Genomic DNA, 20,556 nt, shown 5'->3' with positions numbered 1-20,556 from the left:
ACTTTTCTTTAACAAAAATTATAACTACTTAAAAAATAAATAATTGTCTAACTTAATTTAATTCATAACACATTTTTTTTAATATTAAAGAAATGAATTTTTATATATATTATATGTGCAAAAAGGAAATCCCAAGTCACTGTTCAGTAACAGTGACATGGACCCCTATTCTTTTTATTTTTTTTACAAACTTTTTTTTTAAAGATAATTTATTACCTTTTTTTCCATTCTTTTTTAATTATATATATTTAAATTATTTTTTATTGTAATTTTTATTTTATTTTCAATTACTTCTTAACTATTATTATTATTATTATTATTATTATTATTATTATTATTATTATTATTATTATTATAAAAAATTTTGAAACAATTTTAGTTTGCAATAAAGTAAAAGTTCACTATTGTAATAATAGTGTTGTAATTATTTTACTTTGTTGCATCTTCTTATTTTTTATTTTTTATTTCATAATTTTTATTTTATTACTAAAAATGTTTAGTGACCGAATTATAATTAATAAATTTTGTAAGCACCATGAAGATTAATTAATATAAAATTTGATTACCACGGAAAATTTTACCCATGAAATTTGAAAGGCAATGAAGGGGGAAATTTTCCAATATGAAGGGGTAAAACACCTTGAGATGTGTCAATATGATATGAAAACATGATACTTAAGGCTATAACATTTAATGAATACAGCAAATTACATTTAATGAATAATTTTTCTAACTGGTGCAAATATGCAACCATTACGTTTTTTTTTTTTTTTTTGCCCTTTACACCTATTAAGATTTATTTAATACCTCGCTAGCATGGGGAGCAACAATTTTAATGGTAAGTGTACTTTTCCCTTACTAGTGGGTTCATTTATCATTAAAATAGTAATTATTTGTGCTAGTGTGGTGTATTAAATAAATCTTAACGATTATATATTTGTATTGATTATTAGAAAAGTCATTTAATGAATTATAAATTAAAATTTATCATGTTAGTAAAGTGCATCAAATAAATTTTAATGGATACAAATTTGTACCCATTAGAAAACCGTTAGGAAAATGTCATAGGCATTGTGGTTGGATTAATTATGATTGAGTTTGAATTTAAAAATTAAGATGGAATCGTTGGAGATTTGACACTGGCCTTGGTATATGCTCTCACTCAAGGTGTTTTAACAATTCTCTCACTGTCAAAAACCATTGCATGAGAATTATTAGGTGTGCACCCACCTTGTAAAGGACAATGGCTTTCTCCTCATTAGAATCCAGCAGAGGCCTGCTACCTGTCAAAAACCATTGAGTGTTATTCCAAAACCAATAGAAACATGACCAAATCTGGAGATTTATATTCTTCAGAATCTAGTTCTTATAATAAAAGCTTGATAAAATATAACACCTCAAATTAAAAAACTTTGCTAATACAACTATAATACATGATGGAAAATCTAAAAAAGTATGTATAAAACCAGATAACACATATCCTCCTCCCACTAGAAAGAGAAGGAAGAAAAAGAAGAAAAATCAATTGACAGTAATTGAGGGTGAAAAGCAAGCATAAAATGTATAACCATTCCAAATAGATTAAAGTTAACATGAAGTTCATAAAACTAAAAACGGTATGGAAGATGTCTTCTTCAACAGTACCTTCAATGTGTTCCACAGATTTTGTTTGATGATCTTTGACCTGTGCAATAAAAAATGACTGAAATCAAAATATAGGATCCGATTTACAGATCATAAGTTTCTCAAGGATTTATCATACCATGGCCAACCTCATTTCATTGTTACTTTGAATCGCAATTGCCTCTTCAATCTGCAAGATCCCAGATTCCAAGGCATACACGCGTTCCAAGACCTCTGGAGTGCTCACAAAACGAACAAACCTGTAAGTCCAAAGCATATTAGTCTGCATCATTGCATCATTAGGGTTGGAATATTACATAACTGTGTTCATTAATTATGCTTAAGAAGGTGAATATGAAGGCCAAACTCAAAAGTCATGACATAAAAACTGTTAAACTGAACAAATTAAAAACTCTATCCTCCTAATAAACTATCATTGCAACCAGTATGTTGAAGTTCAAGTGCTGTTGCCCTTTTTCAAATTGTGAATCCACAATAAAGAATTTTATTAGCTAGTCCACAGAATCTTCATAAACCTAGAATGGGAATATGAAAAATGTAGGGAGTTTTAACATGGGTCAATGGATTCCCATATTGGCTAAATCACAACCAAGAAAAACATAATGCTGATGGACACCACCAACAACAACAAACAAAAGACAGAATGTGAGAGGAGCAGTAAATAGCAAGGCCAACCTTTCAACTGTTCCTCTTGTGAACCATGTTGCATCAGTTCCAAGCTCTGGCTCAAGAATAATTGAGTAACCCCCCTTGGCCATTTGATCTCGCGCAATCTTCAATTGGGCAAGAAATGGATTAACCAAACCGGAAGCTATTTTCTCCGTCTTTCCATTTGCGGAGAGAACCAAATCACACCTGACCAAAAAAAAAAAAAAAATCGCAAACCCAAAAATGTATTATCTTGGTAGATTCTAATATTTTAATCAATAACCTCACTACCAATGCATTAAACTCTACAAATGCAAATTCCACTCACAAATCAACAAGAAAATTAAAAATAAAAATTTTAAAATATATTAGAAGTAAACTACTAAATCTTGACCTTGGTGACACTACAATTTTCAAGTGTTAATCAAATTCAAATTCATCAAAACAATGTTGTTAATAACAAGATATACAAAAATAACACAGAAACGAAATGAAAAAACAAGTAGAACGTAACAATATCCAATTCAAAAAAAAAAAAAGGTACCTTCAGACCACAAATTCAGATCGTTTAAAAAACAAGAAGGTTCTAATAATAGAAATCACTAATTAATCAGAACAAAAAGATTGCTACTTTAGGACCCAAACAATAAGCGAGTCATTATTTTATATACAAAAAAGGCACCAAATATAATAAAAGGAAACTAAACAATAGTGGCTTTATGTGCATAATCAGCTGCACATGTCAGCAAGTTAATCAAAAGAGAGAAACGATACCTTGTCCGAGTTGGAGTGAGTTGAAAAACAGCCGATTCAAGCCGACTTGAAGACTTCATTGTTGCCAAAAAAACAAAACGATCTTTAGTTTCCTCTAAAACGAGATCAATCACTCATCAAATGGGAACCCAAAAAGGAAACAGAAACGGGAAAAAAAAAAAGATTTTTCCAAAGATCTATAAAAAAAGACTCTGAATTGGACAAATGAAGGCAATTTTGGCTCTCCGTAAATGAAAGCTCAACAAAGTAAAGTTGCAGAGAAGCCAAAAGACCAAAAGGTTCAGAGAAAGTGGTTGTAGAGAGAGAAAGAGACATTGGATACCAACTGGGAAGTGAAAATTTTGTTTGTGTTTCTTTGCCAGTGGCGCAGAGCGACGTTATGGTTGAATTATCCAAGCAGAAGGTAAATAAAGAAAATAACAAGGGTACTTTAGGGAATTTAAAACTGCATGAAACGTGAGAACCGTAACCGAAAAACATTGTAGCCCTGAGCATTGAGTTTCAGAGCTTGAAACTGCTTTTCTGAATAAAAATACTATTTTAGATGTTGTTAAGAAAAGTAATTTGAAAAAAGCTGTTTTGTTATTTTAGTGTTCTTATTATTAAAACTGATCAAATTTAATTTTTAATTATTTTTTAATACTCTAATTAATATATTTAAAAAAAATAATTTTTTTAACAGCAGTTTCAACAGCAATGCCAAATAAGCCCTATATCGACTCGATTTAACTTGAATTGTAATTGAATTAGAGTTTTATGAATTTTAATTAAAAACAATTTATTTTTTGTTGTTATTAAATTGGATTGGAATTGTTTTGATTGCTTCAAATCTTTTAAAAATTTTTTAAAAAATTAACAGTTAAATTATCTCAAATCAAATCATATAAAAATTAAAATTAAAGTCCACAAAATTTAATTTCAGATCCTTCATTTTAATAATCAAAATTATACAAATCGACAGGTTGATCAGATCTACGTTCAGAGGTTTTATCTGTATGAAATAACCAAGATAACCTCAAAATGTTCAACGTTACCGTTGAGAGCTCCACTGAGAAATGCGAGATACTGGTGGAGATAGTCAAGGCAAATGTTTGCAATTAAAAGGGACTATCATTTTATTTTATTTATCATAAAATGAAGAGAGTGAAGAATTAGTGAAGTACAGCGCCTCAGATTTCTATGGCTCATTAATTAATTAATTTGACATCTAGTTTACACTCAAAAGTGAAAATTAAACCTAGATCTAATATCATATTATTTATTACAATTTAAAATGAGATTGGGCTCATATGAGCTTTGATTAAAAAGTTAGGATTAACCTATTTGTTATTTGGGCTCGATTCTTATACACCCTTTTTGCATTTGATGTTTTTTAAATGGGAAACTCTTTACACATTATTGATAATCATACTATGTTTGAGACCACATTGAGATATTCCTAGCGAAATCTTTATTTTTTTTTTTGCTTTTTCAATTTTCAAATATAACTCTTATAAATTACCTTCTCTAATATTAAAAAAAAAATTATATTATGCATAACTCTATTAGACAGCTATATCTTTTATGTAGTTAATTCTTTCTTTTTTAGTTGGATCACTAAATAATTTTAAAGCAGACTAATGTTTTGAGATAAACATATTTTAAATGTAAATGTATATAAATTTAATTTATTATTTAATATACATAAAACCCAAAAAAAAATATGAATAAAAAAATCCATCCATCTAAGATGAGCAATTCCACACCCAACAAAGTAAAACATGTCAATCCAAAATCATCAACCCTAGAATATTAAAAAATAAAAAGCTTATTAGAAAGAAAAAATTTTAACTTTTAATAATTATTAATATTAAAAGTTTTAATTTTAGTTAGAAATGATAAAATTTTAAGAATGAAAGTAATTTTATCTAAACTTCAAATTAATTTAGTAAAATTTAAATTTTGTTAATAAAAATTATAAAAAATTATAATGAATGCTTTTTTTTTTTTATGGATAAAAAAATAAACACAAAATAATTTTAATACCATAAAAATTTACAATTCACTGTTACAAATTTTGAGTGTTGAATATAATTGTTTTCAATTTTAAAGATTTAAAAATTTTTAGTTTTCTGTATTCATTAATAGGATGCCTCAATATTCTTTAATAGGATGCCGCAATAATTTTAGTCACCGTTATAGCTTCAGAACTCAGTGAATCATCATTTGTTGCTTTCTTAGGTCATACTATCATATTCCATTGATAGAAAATAATTACCCATATTTGCACTTCTTCTCACTCCTCATTTTTATTTATTTATTATTTTTTTTTTTTACAATTCCAATGATTAGTGGTCCATTGACCACGATCACTTTGAGATGTTCCTAGCCAAATCTTGACTTTTTTTTTTATTTTCAATTTTCAAATATAGCTCTCATAATTCCCTTCTCTAACATTAAAAAAAAAAAATTATGTTATGAATCAGTAAGCTAGACATTTATTTTTTTAAGTAGTTAATTCTTTTTTTTAAGTAATTAATTTTATTTAGTTTAATCACTAAATTACTTTAAAGAAATATTAATGTTTTGTGATAGATAGATTTAAATGTTAAAGTATAAAAATTTCATTATTAATATACATTAAATCTATATGAAAAAGCCATAAATGAAAAAATATATATCAAAGTAAAACGTGCCAATCCAAAAACATCAACACTTGAATTTTTTTTTTTTTAAATGGCAACTAGATTAACAAATGGGCATGTTCAATGCACAAAGGATCTCATACTGATAAGAAAAAAAAAATTAATTAAATTTCGGTAGAGTCATTGACGGTGCTTCTTTGCTCCTAATAATAATGGGTATTATTCAGTTTCGCATAACAGTCAAATTAATGGGTATTATTTTTCTTTTCAGTATGAGATCCTTTGAGCATCGAACATGCCCATTTGTTAATATAGTTTCATTAAAAAAAAATGGCACGATTTACTTTCTTAGGTGTGGAATTACCCATCTTGGATAGATATATTTTTTTCATTTATGGCTATTTTATATAGATTTAATGTATATTAAATAAGGAAATTTATATACTTTAACATTTAAATGTATCTATCGCAAAACATTAATATTTCTTTAAAGTAATTTAGTGATTCAACTAAATAAAATTAAATACCTTTTTTTTAAAGAATTAACTACTTAAAAATATAATTTTCTAGTTTATTGATTCATAATATATATATATTTTAATATTAGAGAAGGGAATAAGAGCTATATTTGAAAATTGAAAAAAAAAAAATGACTAGGAACATCTCAAAGTGGTCTGACATGGTATGATTGTGATCAATGGAACACTAATCATGAGAATTGTAAAAAAATAAATAAATAATTGAAGAGTGAGAAGAAGTGGAAATATTTCTTAAAAGACATGAGAAATGAATGTAATATAAAACTAACAAAGTAGCCAAACAATTGGATATCTATAGAATTGTACATCACATTTTTAAGTGACAACACAACAAACTCTAATTAAGATATTAGATGACCACTACTATATATATGGTTGGGTTGCATAATATCGTGAAAATCATATTTATATAAATTAAAAACTCAAAAAAAAAATTATATGCACTAATTATTTTTCTCCTATACAAATCACTCAACAAATTTTAATAATGTTGTGGCCTAAAAAAGATTACTATCTTAACTTCGTGGAACTTCACTCACCGTGTTCCACTGCATGGTACTTATGCAAGCTCCCTTCACAGTAATCTACTACACAATTAACTTTTGGCCACTTCATGCGGTTGATAAGGAAAAGGTACCTGTTGTGAACCAATTGTGTAGTTGTTCGTTACACCTAGCAATGAAATTTGCAACTGTGAGGTTGGCCGCAAAGAAAGAAACCAGTGGGGATTCTGCACTGAAGATAGGGTTTCTTTCTTGCAAATTAGAAGGCAAATTATATCTATTTGTGGGCAAATGGCAAGGTTGGTGGCAAAAAGGTTTGGGACGAGGGGTTGGTAAATGGGTTTCTTTGGTAGGGTATGAGGCTTGGTTGCCTTGTTGAGTCTGCCATGTGAGATTCAATATGATCTATGAGTGCTTGTGAGCTCATAAACACATGGTTACAAATTCTACTGATCGATTCTTGGAGAAGCATAAGGACTTTTAGGGCCACGGTGATGGTGCGTAAAGTTTGTTGTGCGAACTACAAAGAGAGAGAGAGGATATGTATATTTTTGTTCTGAAGGATGCCCATTAATTTATAGGTAATTTGTTTACCATATTTAGCTTTGGCAGCATGTATTATACAATGGGCATAGATGGAGGATTAATTAATGTCTACAAGAGGGAAGAATTTTCACTAAACATGTAATTATCTAGGTTGGGTGTGAGGGAGAAGCTATTGGTTAGGTTTAGGTTAATTTTTTTTTTCCTCTAAATTTTTAATTAATTAATAAAATTTTTGTTTATAAAAAAAAATCTGTGTGCAAGAGGTGCGTATAATCATCTACTTGACCAAAAAAATTAATATAATTGAGGGGAAATGAAAAAGAATACAGAATAATCTCTTCTCTAAACACATATTTGATGAATTTAATGCTCATTGAACTATTCTCATTATGGCCAATTTTGGAAGGAAGATAATGAAATAGACATATATGAAAATGATGACACTATTTTTATATAAGAATTTGTGGAAGGCTAAAATTAGATTGATATCCTAAGCAATAAAGAAAGTTATTAATGAAATTAATTGAACACAATGAGAAAATAGCTGTTTATTATGTGACAAAGTACATAAATTATACTCTTTATACTTATCTTGCAAATTTATTATTATATATATTTCACAATAATTGTGAGAAATTTTTCCTTTTTTTTCTCATATTTTAAAATTTATTTAATTAAGATAATACAGCCAGCATTTGATTCAACTCCTAGTTTTTTTCTTTCTTGGTTTAAACTTTGTTCTTCGTTTTTGTTTAAGATTGTGGTTGAAAGTTTAAAAAAAAAATGAATTGAAATTATTTTTAGAAAACTCTCTTTTAAATTATGTTAAGAAATAATTAAAAAAAAAGTTTTGCTATTTTAAAGTCTTTTTATTGTTGTATTTGGCTTCTACTGGAGTTCGAAATCTATTCTTATTATTGAAGTATATGTCAATTTAAATTTATATTAAAGTTTAAAAATTCTTAGCAAATATCTTTGAAATAATACTCTTGTAATACCAGTTCAAATAATAGTGCCAAAAAATATTAATGAATCAATAAAAAAATATAGCGTGAATGGTTTATGTCTATAAATGTCATTTAGCAATTAATATCTAGAATCTACTGATAAGATATCATTCCTAAAAAAAAAAAATAATTAATTTTCAATTAATTATAATGATAATACCAAAACTTTCAGGGATTATTGGGTGTTTAATTATAACAAATACATTAATTAGCTTTTAAAGTAACCAACAATAATGGCTCTTTATAAGAAATATATTAATTAGCATGTAAATCAATTTGCCATACACAGTTAAATAATATTTACATTGATATAATTTGGCAAATACTTGTCATTAGTTTGCCTATCCAACAAGAGACGAGAAGGGAGGGGAGGGGGAAGAATAAAAGCAAGGCTAAGGCATTACTTGAGCTGTTTCTTTGATGCCGATCATATATCTTGAAAATTAATTCAATTAAGGACAAGGTCCATTACAGTGTATGTGTTAAATAGATTTTTCTATTCTTTCGATAGAGTAAATAAGGAAAAGAGAGAAAAAAAAAAAGACCATATATGATTAAAGCGTGGATAAGAGATTCTACACAAGTTATGCTTCAAGAAAGCGTAAAGGTTCTTAAGAGAGTAATCCAAATAATGAAATACCTAATGAAAATTGATTCACATAGCCAAATAACTAGTCTGTGCAAAAATTAGCTTTTCAGAAAATGTGAACTAAACAAACTTCCTAGCTAAAAGATGGAATTGGATTATGTATTTTACCAAATCCTCTTAGGACAAATTGAAAAGTATATAATTAAATTTGGAACAAATTCGAATTAAAAAATAATACTATGTTGGATTTGGAATTTATATATTGAATGTCCATTATCTGATTCCATTTATATAAATAAATAATTAAAAATAATATATATTATAATAATATTTATAAACTTTTTATATCATAATTTAAGTAAGTAAAATTTAAATACTATATGAAATTATTAATTTTTAATTATAAATTAGTAAATATATATATATATATATATATATATATATATATATATATATATATATATATATATATATATATATAAAATTAAATGGGCTCGGGTATTATTTCGTGTTGTACATTGTAAAAGCGTGTAAACTATAAAAAAAAAAAAACAAAGCAAATAGATAAAATACCAATATTTACTTGCATAATTCACTCATCCCACACAGGGCTACATTCACAGATATGCCATCTTTTACTATCAATAAAAATAAATTATCCATTACAAGTTCAAAGTTATACTATCCATAAACACAATTAATCTCAAGAGAACTCTCACAATAATCTGCTCACAATAATCTTCAAAGTTAGATTGTTTTTTTCTTAGATAATTACAATTTTATTAAGAAAAAATTATAATTTTTGTTTTAATTTCAATTGATTTGATATAGTCCAATAAACTTATACTAAAGTAAGTCAGCTAGCATGCTATATACTTCCCATAAATTAACTTCAAAATTTATATGAAATTGTTATAAAATTTGAAATCTAAGCCTATTGTGTCCAAAAAGAAAGTTTTAGATTTGATCGCCAAAATACACAAAGTTTGCCTTATTTTTTATAATTAGGTCCATTATAAAATAAAAAATCGGTAAATCTTACTGTATTAATTTTTTTTTAATTAGCTTAAGTTTTATATGGAAAGCGATATCATCATTGCATTATTTAAAACATTTATTTTTTACCATTATATTGACTATGTAAAATACTTTCTTTTAATTGAAAATATATCTCTCTAAGATTTTTTAAAATAAATTAAATCAGCTAGCATGCCACGTAAAATAGATATATACTTCTTGTAAATTAATTTCAAAATTTAGATGAAATTGTTATATGATGTGGCCCAACCGCAAGTGCACGGGTCGTACAAGTAATATAGAAAAGATATCATTCCCACGAGGAGTTGTGTTAATGATTGAATTTTTGATATAAAAGTTCTAACTAATTTGGACTATTTTTGAAATTAAAGTAATAAATTGATGGATATTGGAGTATGAAATCTATATGTGCAAAATTAATAATCTATCCAACAATGTATTAATTAAACTAAAATTGCATCAAATCGAAATAAGCAAGTTCAAGTATGGCAAAATTTAAAATGGTAAGCAATTAAATTTGATTGGAAATTAACAATGATAAAAAGGCGATTCCGGAGTTCGGGATTTCATATTCGAGCTATTTTGGGATTTTTAAATTGGTTATCCAATCTCGTGGAACTTACGGGTTTTAAGGAGATTAATTCTTAAATCCTTTGAATACCCTTTCGAGTGAGACAAAGAGTGCCTTAATCAATCTAATCCTACTTTCGTGGAGTTAGAGTTAATTAAGACCCATTAGGTTCTTTAATTAATCTGTGAGTCCTCTTAATCCTTAGCCTATTTCTAGGTCTAAGTTAATTAAGTCCAATTTCTTGATTATCTATCACAGGGCCTTCTCCTTTCGGTGCCTCAACCATGGATTAAGAACATCACTTAATGGGATCCTACACTAAGCATGTCATTAAGCACACAAGAAATGAATAAAACTCATTAAGACCACAAAATATGGATTACCCAATCAAAATCCACAAAATATCTCAAATATTACAACCCTTACTCTAGAATCAAAATAAAACTACTCACTATCCATAATGCTTACAAGATATATTGAGTTTAAATGGAAATAAAGCTTTAATCTAAGCTAAGGAACAAGAGACTAAACACTAGAAATGTAGGAAAAGTATAAGGAAAGAAAGAAATCTGCAAATCTTGGTTGAAAATGGTGTGGAAGGTAAAAGTGACTCTTCAGCTACTGCCTCTCCTCTTCCTTTCCTTTTCTGCTCCTTCTCTCCCTTCCAAAATGGGAAATGAGGCTATTTATAGCATTTTCTGACATGGAGCCCTAAAATGGTGTGTTCTAGGAGGGATTTTCTGAGGGAATCTTCTGCCAGCTCATTAATGAACTCTTTATGGGACTGCATAAGTGGACTGCATAAGTCATGCAGTCCCTTATGCAATTTTAACGTTTCTAGTTCACTTATGCGGCGCATGACTTGGTGCATAGGTTATGCACAATTCCGTGAAAGTGCATAAGGGAGGCGTGAATGTGCATAAGCTATGCAGTCTCCTTATGCACATTTCGGCAGGTATTGGAACAGTGATTTTTCTCCTTATGCAGATCCGCATAGCTTATGCGGCAAGTTATGCACAATTTGGTCAATGCATATTTCAGCTTGAAAACTTGTTTTTGACATCTTTGGCTGTAGAAGTCACTCCTCAATGGCAAAAATTTCTTTTCAGTCCTTCACAAACACCATTTTTCCTACAAAACAAAGTAAAAATTACAAATTAATCAAAAATTGACAATTATGAAAAACTAACTAAATAACTAATGAAATTAGCTAAAAGTGACTAATAATCAAATAAAATGGCTATGAAATTAGATCTAAATGATTATGCAAAATGTATGCATCATTATAAAATTTTGTAATCTAAGCCTATTGTGTCAAAAAAAGAAAGTTTTAGATTTATCACCAAAATACACAAAGTTTAGCTTATTTTATAATTAGGCCAATTATAAAAATAAAAAATTGATAAAACTTATTGTATTAATTTTTTTTAATTAGATTAAGTTTTATATGGAAAAGGATCTCATTACATTATCTAAAACATTCATTTTTTTACCATTATCTTGAATATGCAAAATTCTTTCTTTTAATTGAAAATATATCTCACATAGATTTTTGAAAATAAATACAACGTTTTGCTTACGTAAGATAATACGTGTATATAATTTTAGCCGTTGATAAAAGTAAAAGTTATATGAAATTCACACTTGGACGATCGAGATTATACAATCGTGAAGTAGCATATAATCCTTGGGCCATAAGAAAACCAAACACTATGCTATGCAACCACAAATGGTAATATGCCTTTTAAGGGTCTCATGATCTATGGATGACAAAGAAAATCGCTATAAAACGGACTCTCCTTGATCCCTCATCGTTCATAAGCCATTTAGAAATTATTTTTTCTTTTTGCAAGTCCAATTTTTTGTTTGCAAACTTTTCATTTTTTCTCCATCATCATGTCTGGCTCTAGTCAGAACTCAAGCCGTGGAAACTCCGTAGAATCTACCCAAATTCTGTGTGACAAATGTAACCGTGTTATATTTGGCATCAAACTAGAAAACAACAAAAGGGGGTCTTTTGATCGTCCGACAAAAAGCATTTTTCCAAGTGTCCTGCCACCAAACGGCGAGGCCACATGCATGTGCACCTCCACCACCTCCTCCCCAATCAACAGTAGCAGAAGTGCCACCACCTCAAGTCTTGCTTATAAAGAGTGCTTTACCAACTTTGCCTGAGCAGCAGCAGATTCAAGCTCCTCCTATAGTGATTAATTTAACACAAAGTGATGGAGAGGAAAAGGATAGTTCGGCAGGTGCCCCAAAAGTGATTGATTTAACACAAAGTGATGGAGAAGAAAATGATAGCGTGAGTGCACATGAGGACTCTTTTGAAGGTGATATTGATGACATACATGGCAGTGCGATGAGCAACAAAGATCCATTGATGAAGTGAAGTTGAGCTTATGAGTTTAATTAACCTTGCATACAGAACATAGACGAATCAATTGGTGTTGTTGTTAAGAGTCAGAGTCATGCAAGATACTAATACTTCTTGTCTTTTTATTAGGGTCAAGTCTCTGCTATAGCGGTGGTGCAGTTTGAATAAATGTAATTGTAATATCTTTTTCATTCATCTTGAAATGAATTAATCCGTGTACCTTTTTCTTTTCCATTTCTCGGTGTTAATTTCGTGACTCCCTACCCGTGTAACACCTAGGCAAATCCCATCGACAAAACACGGAGAGATGCTGGATTTATAAGTTGATGGTTTGTAACCCCTATTGACGCGTTTTAAAGCGTGAGGGCTTGACCAGGCGGACAATATCACTAGTGGGCGGGCCATTACATTTTTGGTATCGAGCTGGACTCCTCTAGTACGGTGTGTGGTGCGAGGACACACCAGCGAAGTGGTGGGCTTGTCACGACCGAGGATGGGGTTGGGGCGTGCTTGTTCAACCGGACTATGCACCGGGTGGAAACTTCATGTCCCACATCGGAAATGGGAAGAAAAGATTTGGGCCATATATGTGGAGACTTCCTCACACAGTCGCACGCTTTTGGGAATGAAACCTCCCAAGGGACAAATCCGTGAGGCCCATGGGCCAAAGCGGACAATACTAATCGAGAAGGATCGGTGTTACATTTGGTATCGAGCTACTCGCGTGCAACCTTGAGCGATGGTGGGGCAAACCTCGAGGACGCCGAGTCCCATAAGGGGGTGGATTGTAACACCTAGGCAAATCTCACATCGACAAAACACGGAGAGATCTTTGGATTTATAAGTTGATGGTTTGTAACCCCTATTGACGCGTTTTAAAGCGTGAGGGCTTCACCAGAGCGGACAATATCACTAGTGGGCCGGGCCATTACAACCCGTCTATTGTATAGCCGAGCAAGAAGTGCCACATTCGGTGCCGGAGCACCCTATCTTGTCTTGTCATGTCTATTGTAAATTTTAATGTCATTTAAATCAGGTAATTTATGTGTAGAAATTTTTTTTTTTTATATCTTATTTCTGTGGAGACCCGGACAGATCCTCCTCTGTTTTATTAGCATCTGGCGGGTTCCACTATCACCTGTTAACATATTCATAGTCATATCACATATTTCCATATCATATTCTCTTTTATCATATCATTCACAACTATTTATGAGATCTCAAAATGAAGTGTCATCTATTGCATTCATATAGAAATTCATAGATAATAAATTATAAGTTTTCATTTCAAGTCCAAAATGAAATACATCATAAACTAGTAATTACATCATGACTAAACATAATGAACCAAAATACTAGTCTATATATGGGCCCTACCTGTCACGACCCAAGGATGGGGTTGGGACGTGCTTGTTCAACCAGCTACGCACTGGGGTGGAAACTTCGTGTCCCACATCAGAAACGGGAAGAAAAGATTTGGGCCATATATGTGGGAGCCTTCCTCACCTGGTCAGCGCGCTTTTGGGAATGAAACCTCCCAAGGGACAAATCCGTGAGGCCCATGGGCCAAAGCGGACAATACTAACTGGAGAAGGATCAGGCTGTTACAATTTGGTATCAGAGCCTGGTTTCCCTCTAGTACGGTGTGTGGTGCGAGGATGCACCAGGTGGAAGCTGGTGGGCTTGTCACGACCCAAGGATGGGGTTGGGACGTGCTTGTTCAACCAGCTACGCACTGGGGTGGAAACTTCGTGTCCCACATCAGAAACGGGAAGAAAAGATTTGGGCCATATATGTGGGAGCCTTCCTCACCTGGTCAGCGCGCTTTTGGGAATGAAACCTCCCAAGGGACAAATCCGTGAGGCCCATGGGCCAAAGCGGACAATACTAACTGGAGAAGGATCAGGCTGTTACACTACCAAAATACAAAAGACCGGTGAGGTGACTCTGGACAATAGTAGATCTAATCAGAGCTCTATCGATTGCACTCTTTGGTCTTCTTCTTTGCCGCAGTCTTGGGGACTGATCTCCAGTACCTATGCGATGGAAAACCAACGCGCTAAGCATAACGCTTAGTGGTGTATAATTTATAATAACAATAATTTAATAATTTAGAACAATATATGCAACTCATAATTTCTAGGTCCTTTACATTTTTTATTGCTCTTTGGAAATAATTAACATTATCAGAATCTTTTATGATTACTTATTGTATTTTAAGTCTTAATTAATTTTTTTTTCAGTTCCCAAGAAAACCTATAACAAATTATAAAAGCTGGATGTACGGGTGTATACTGGTTAGACAGCCATATGTCTATCCAGTATACATCTGTCAGGCACGAGGCCAGCTGTCGGGCACGAGGCCCGCTGTCAGGCTTGTAAAGCAAGAAATAAAGTAGGCACAATGGCCCGTAAGTAGGCATATAGCCTGTAGAAAAATCATACCAGACATATATTGTCAGTTCATGATTTTTTCGGTAGGCAGTACTGCTATCTGTAGTCCCTAATTGGTATACCAATTTATCCAACTAAATAAATAAGTCTAGGTATACTATGGGTAATTAATTTAGCACTATTCACTGTTACTATTTTTTATTACTGTTCATTGGTACCATTAATTTCATATAAATAGGACATTAGTCCTAATTTACATATTCATATCATTTTTAATATTTAATTCTCCTTATGAGTATTTTAATTATCATATATAGCATTTTTCCCATGAACCTTTCTTTAGGTTCATGTTGATGTGTTATCTTTATCTAGGAATTTGACTAGGTTGAGATGTCTATTTAGTCACAATTCCTTCATAACAATTGCTCCTCTATGTTTAAACTTGAATTTCAGTTTTTGAATCACTGAGTTTGGGGTTATAGAACTCAAGTTATGGTCAAAATACCAAAGGAATAGTATTTTGGGACATTTTCTGGGTTGACAGTTTCAGTGACCCAACTTGTGCTAACAATTTGAATTGGTTAAAGGCAAAACTGGGTTAAGTGGTCCTCATGAAAAGTGTAGCCCTATGTCTAAACTTTCCATGGGTAAAATTTTAGGTCATTTGGACCAGTATAGAGAGAGTTATGACCAAATGAACACGTACTGTTCATTTGGTCATTTTCTGGGTTGGCAGTTTCAGTGACCCAACTTTTGCTAACAATTTGAATTTGTTAAAGGCAAACTGGGTTAAGTGGTCTTCATGAAAAGTGTAGCCCTATGTCTAAACTTTTCATGGGTAAAATTTTAGGTCATTTGGACCAGTATAGAGAGAGTTATTACCAAATGAACATGTAATGTTCATTTGGTCATTTTCTGGGTTGGCAGTTTCAGTGACCCAACTTGTGCTAACAATTTGAATTGGTTAAAGGCAAAACTGGGTTAAGTGGTCTTCATGAAAAGTGTAGCCCTATGTCTAAAATTTCTATGGGTAAAATTTTAGGTCATTTGGACCAGTATAGAGAGAGTTATGACCAAATGAACACGTATTTGGTCATTTTTTGGTTTGGCAGTTTCACTGACCCAACTTGTGCTAACAATTTGAATTTGTTAAAGGCAAAACTGGGTTAAGTGGTCCTCATGAAAAGTGTAGCCTTATGTCTAAACTTTCCATGGGTAAAATTTTAGGTCATTTGGATCAGTATAGAGAGAGTTATGACCAAATGAACATGTACTGTTCATTTGGTCATTTTCTGGGTTGGGTGCAGGGAAATCCGAATTTGGGCAGTATTTAGGTCAAGTTTTGGACAGAATTTGGGCATAGTTTCTTCATAGAAAATGGGCTATTTTGGGTCTAGTTTCACCTCCAATTGGCCTCATACCAATTGGGATCACACAATTTTATTTATGGCCTAAAATGTACACTGCCCTCAACAAACACAACCTGCAGAAAATTGATACTTCCAAAACTCAATCTCCTCCAACTTCCTTACTTCAATTTGCATGCAATACACTTCTATAAGCAACAATCTCATCCCAATAGGTCAATTTCAACATTTTACACAAAGTCCTCAACATTTACACAAACCCTAGTTTTCAAAGTTTCAAATTTACACAAACACTATACAATCAAACACTCAAATATTTCAACTAAGTACACATTCTCATGGAATCATTTTTCATAACTTAAAAGCAATAAACTTCAAGTTCCATGGCTGCCAAAAATTCAAAGGTTCTTTCCTCTAGATTTTCTTTTTGTTTTAATGGTATTTATGCTTAGCTAAACATGCTTTTCATATTTAATAAAGAGAAGAAGAGGGATTAGTGCACTAATCTTACTTGAGCTTCCCAAACCTCAACTTTCTTGCTTCTTATGGATATCTATGGCTTCCTTATGGAGTGGGAGTATTTTTTGTGTAGGGTGCTAAAGGTTTTGATGGGTAGAAGCTTGGAAAATCAAGCTTGGAAACTTGACAATAATGGAGGAAATGAGGGAAAGAGAGAGAGAAGAAATGGAGGAAGAAGATGGAAGTGGGTGGGAGTTTGTCCTCTAGTGCCTATTTATAATTTTTTTTTGAATTTTCCTAAGCTTTTTCTTTTCTTTTCTTTTCCTTTCTTTTCTTTTCTTTTCTCTTCTCATTTTCCTAATCTATTTCATAAATTTTAATTAATGTTAATTATTTTATTCTCTATTTTTTTTATTTTGACATTTAGGTCAAAATTCACATTTGGGGGTGAAATGACCAAAATGCCCTTAGTAGTGCATATTGGATTATTTTCATTATTTTTGTACCAATTTATAAATTCTCTAAACTTTAATTTATTTTTTTCTCTACATTTTTCATATATTTTCTTAACATTTATTTCTTCAATTTATGCCTCCTCACTATAGTCTAGGTGTAGTTCCAGACATTTTAACTGTCCGAATAGACATTAGTCGTCAGAACAGTAAAATGTACGGACTACCTTTGGTGAGGACGTAACAATTTCTATCTAATTTGCTTTTATGATTCTCTAATTATTCAAGATTTGGTCACCAATAATATAAGATGATTGGTGTAATTTAGTCACTAATAAATCATTTTTACCTAATTTGGACAATAACTTTCTATAAAAATCTCATAAGATATTCATTCAAATTAAAATTAATTTTATAATTTTACTTATTTCGATGAGAAACTCAATAAAAAACTGACACATTCAATTTATAGCTAATTTTTATAATATAGTAAAAATAAAATAAGATTCTTATATTGGTTTGGTGTGTATACTAATGATGTGATCCATGTTAACAATTTTTAGCTTGATCTTCTAATGAAAATTGGCTTAGGAAGCAACAAATAATGATCCACTCGGCCCTGATGCTATAACGATGACTAAAATTGTTGAGGTGTTCTATGAGGTGGAAGATTAGTAGAGAATATCATTCTTCTTTGCAAGAATTTTTCTTTTTTCTTTTTAAGTGTATCCTCTATCCATCAAACTAATCACTCCTAATCTCCAGAAATAACTTGAAAAATCCCAAAAGACAAGTAACGAGATTTGATGTCTCTCAAAATCAAACCTAGCTAAAATTTTACCATCTCCGGGTCTCAGTGTTAACCATCCAACTAACACCTTATTGGCACATATATGATTTCATTAATCAGCAAAATTACTAAAATTGCTAATTACCCAATCTGACCACATATGTATGGTGTGGTCATATAATATCTTATTTAGAGTTTGTTGTGTTGTCACTTTAATATGAAAGGAAAATATGCATTGTACAATTTTAAAAGATATCCAGTAAGTAGCTAAGTTAACCACCGCAAAAGAACACATATGCATACGGCGCATTCTAAATATTGGTGTAAGCAATCAAATCAGCTATATGTTTCGAGCACATATGGACCTAAAGAGAAAATTAAAATTTGATTAAGAGGAGAGAAATAAAAAAGAAATTACTCATTAAAAAAGAAAATGGATTAAAAAACAAGGAAACATAATTAATTTGGTTGTTGTGGTAATCAATAGGTGCAAAGAAGCATCGTCAATAACTTTACTGAAATTTAATTAATTTTTTCTTTTCAGTATGAGATCCTTTGTGCACTAAACATGCCCATTTGTTAATCTAGTTTCATTTAAAAAAAAAAAAAAATTCCGGTGTTGATGATTTTGGATTGACATGTCCACTTTGTTGGGGTGTGGAATTACTCATCTTAGATGAATATTTTCTTTTTTTTTTTTTCATTTATGGCTATTTCCTATAGATTTTATATATATTAAACAATAAAACTTATATAATTTAACATTTAAATGTATCTGTTGCAAAATATAAATATTGCTTTAAAGTAATTTAGTTATTCAACAAAATAAAATTAATTACTTTTCTTTAACAAAAATTATAACTACTTAAAAAATAAATAATTGTCTAACTTAATTTAATTCATAACATATATTTTTTTTAATATTAAAGAAAGGAATTTTTATATATATTATATGTGCAAAAAGGAAATCCCAAGTCACTGTTCAGTAACAGCGACATGGAACCCTATTCTTTTTATTTTTTTTACAAACTTTCTTTTTTAAGATAATTTATTACCTTTTTTTCCATTCTTTTTTAATTATATATATTTAAATTATTTTTTATTTTAATTTTTATTTTATTTTCAATTACTTCTTAACTATTATTATTATTATTATTATTATTATTATTATTATAAAAAATTTTGAAACAATTTTAGTTTGCAATAAAGTATTAAGTTCACTATTGTAATAATAGTGTTGTAATTATTTTACTTTGTTGCATCTCCTTATTTTTTATTTTTTATTTCATAATTTTTATTTTATTACTAAAAATATTTAGTGACCGAATTATAATTAATAAATTTTGTAAGCACCATGAAGATTAATTAATATAAAATTCGATTACCATGGAAAATTTTACCCATGAAATTTGAAAGGCAATGAAGGAGGAAATTTTCCAATATGAAGGGGTAAAACACCTCGAGATGTGCCAATATGATCTAGAAACATGATACTTAGGACTATAACATTTAATGAACACAGCAAATTACATTTAATGAATAATTTTTCTAACTGGTGCAAATATGCATCCATTACATTTTTTTTTTCCCTTTACACCTATTAAGATTTATTTAATACCTCGCTAGCATGAGGAGCAACAATTTTTGATAAAAAAACTTTGAACAAAGTGGAGAAAAACTGTCTTTATTCAATTCAAAAATCACACACTCATTACATTAACTGAGCTCCTTTTAAATAGAGCTTTTGTAACAATAAAAGCGTAAAAGATGGACACCACTAAGTCCTTCCACTACTTAACTACTTAACAAAATCAAATGACAGCTGTTGCATATGCTAAAGACTAGGACAACCAAAGTTAAAGCACCTGTAAAATAAATAAGAGAAATTAAAAAATTAATTCAACAATCCCTCCCTTAAACTGAAAGTTTGCAAACTATCAATTTAAAGTGCAGACATCGAGCATTTTTCTTAGCTTCTGAAATGCAGGCAACTTCAAAGGTTTTGTCAAAATGTCAGTTACTTGGTCTTCACTTCTACAATAGATGAGATCAAGGACTCCTTCTTTTGTAAGATCCCTTAGAAAGTGAAACCTCACATTCGTGTGTTTGCTTCTCCCATGTAGAACGGGATTCTTAGATAGCTTAATTGCTGATCCATTATCACAATATATAGGAGTAGGTCCTTCTTGCTTGTACTGAAGTTCTGCCAGAATTTTTCGCAACCAGATTGTTTG

At 30.5% G+C, this 20,556-nt stretch overlaps 1 protein-coding gene across 2 annotated transcripts; it reads right to left on the bottom strand.

Moving 5' to 3' along the window:
- Nucleotides 1-1,205: 1,205 nt before the first annotated feature.
- LOC131177133 (COP1-interacting protein 7-like) lies at nucleotides 1,206-3,427 on the bottom strand. 2 transcript variants are annotated; one of them, XR_009146811.1, is made up of 4 exons: nucleotides 3,067-3,427; nucleotides 2,320-2,499; nucleotides 1,645-1,883; nucleotides 1,206-1,283 (listed from the first exon to the last, which is right to left on the bottom strand). XR_009146811.1 is itself a non-coding variant. In XM_058142111.1 (3 exons), the coding sequence occupies exons 1-3, from the start codon at nucleotides 3,123-3,125 to the stop codon at nucleotides 1,757-1,759; spliced, it is 366 nt and encodes a 121-aa protein (XP_057998094.1). In that variant the 5' UTR covers nucleotides 3,126-3,427; the 3' UTR covers nucleotides 1,521-1,756. The 2 variants fall into 2 exon arrangements, 1 of the variants encoding a protein (XP_057998094.1); XM_058142111.1 differs by lacking the exon at nucleotides 1,206-1,283 and having other exon boundaries at nucleotides 1,521-1,883.
- Between the last annotated feature and the right edge of the window lie 17,129 nt (nucleotides 3,428-20,556).

Source organism: Hevea brasiliensis, unplaced genomic scaffold, assembly GCF_030052815.1.
Source record: "Hevea brasiliensis isolate MT/VB/25A 57/8 unplaced genomic scaffold, ASM3005281v1 Scaf337, whole genome shotgun sequence".
Taxonomy (NCBI): Eukaryota; Viridiplantae; Streptophyta; class Magnoliopsida; order Malpighiales; family Euphorbiaceae; genus Hevea; species Hevea brasiliensis.
This window is presented reverse-complemented; position numbering and strand designations above follow the sequence as displayed.

Excerpts from the sequence above, each read along its gene's own strand:
- LOC131177133 (XM_058142111.1), bottom strand. The coding sequence starts at position 3,125 with ATGAAGTCTTCAAGTCGGCTTGAATCGGCTGTTTTTCAACTCACTCCA. Across the intron at positions 2,500-3,066 it reads CTCACTCCAACTCGGACAAG|GTGTGATTTGGTTCTCTCCG; the intron begins GTATCGTTTCTC and ends TTTTTTGGTCAG. Across the intron at positions 1,884-2,319 it reads ACAAGAGGAACAGTTGAAAG|GTTTGTTCGTTTTGTGAGCA; the intron begins GTTGGCCTTGCT and ends TTGGACTTACAG.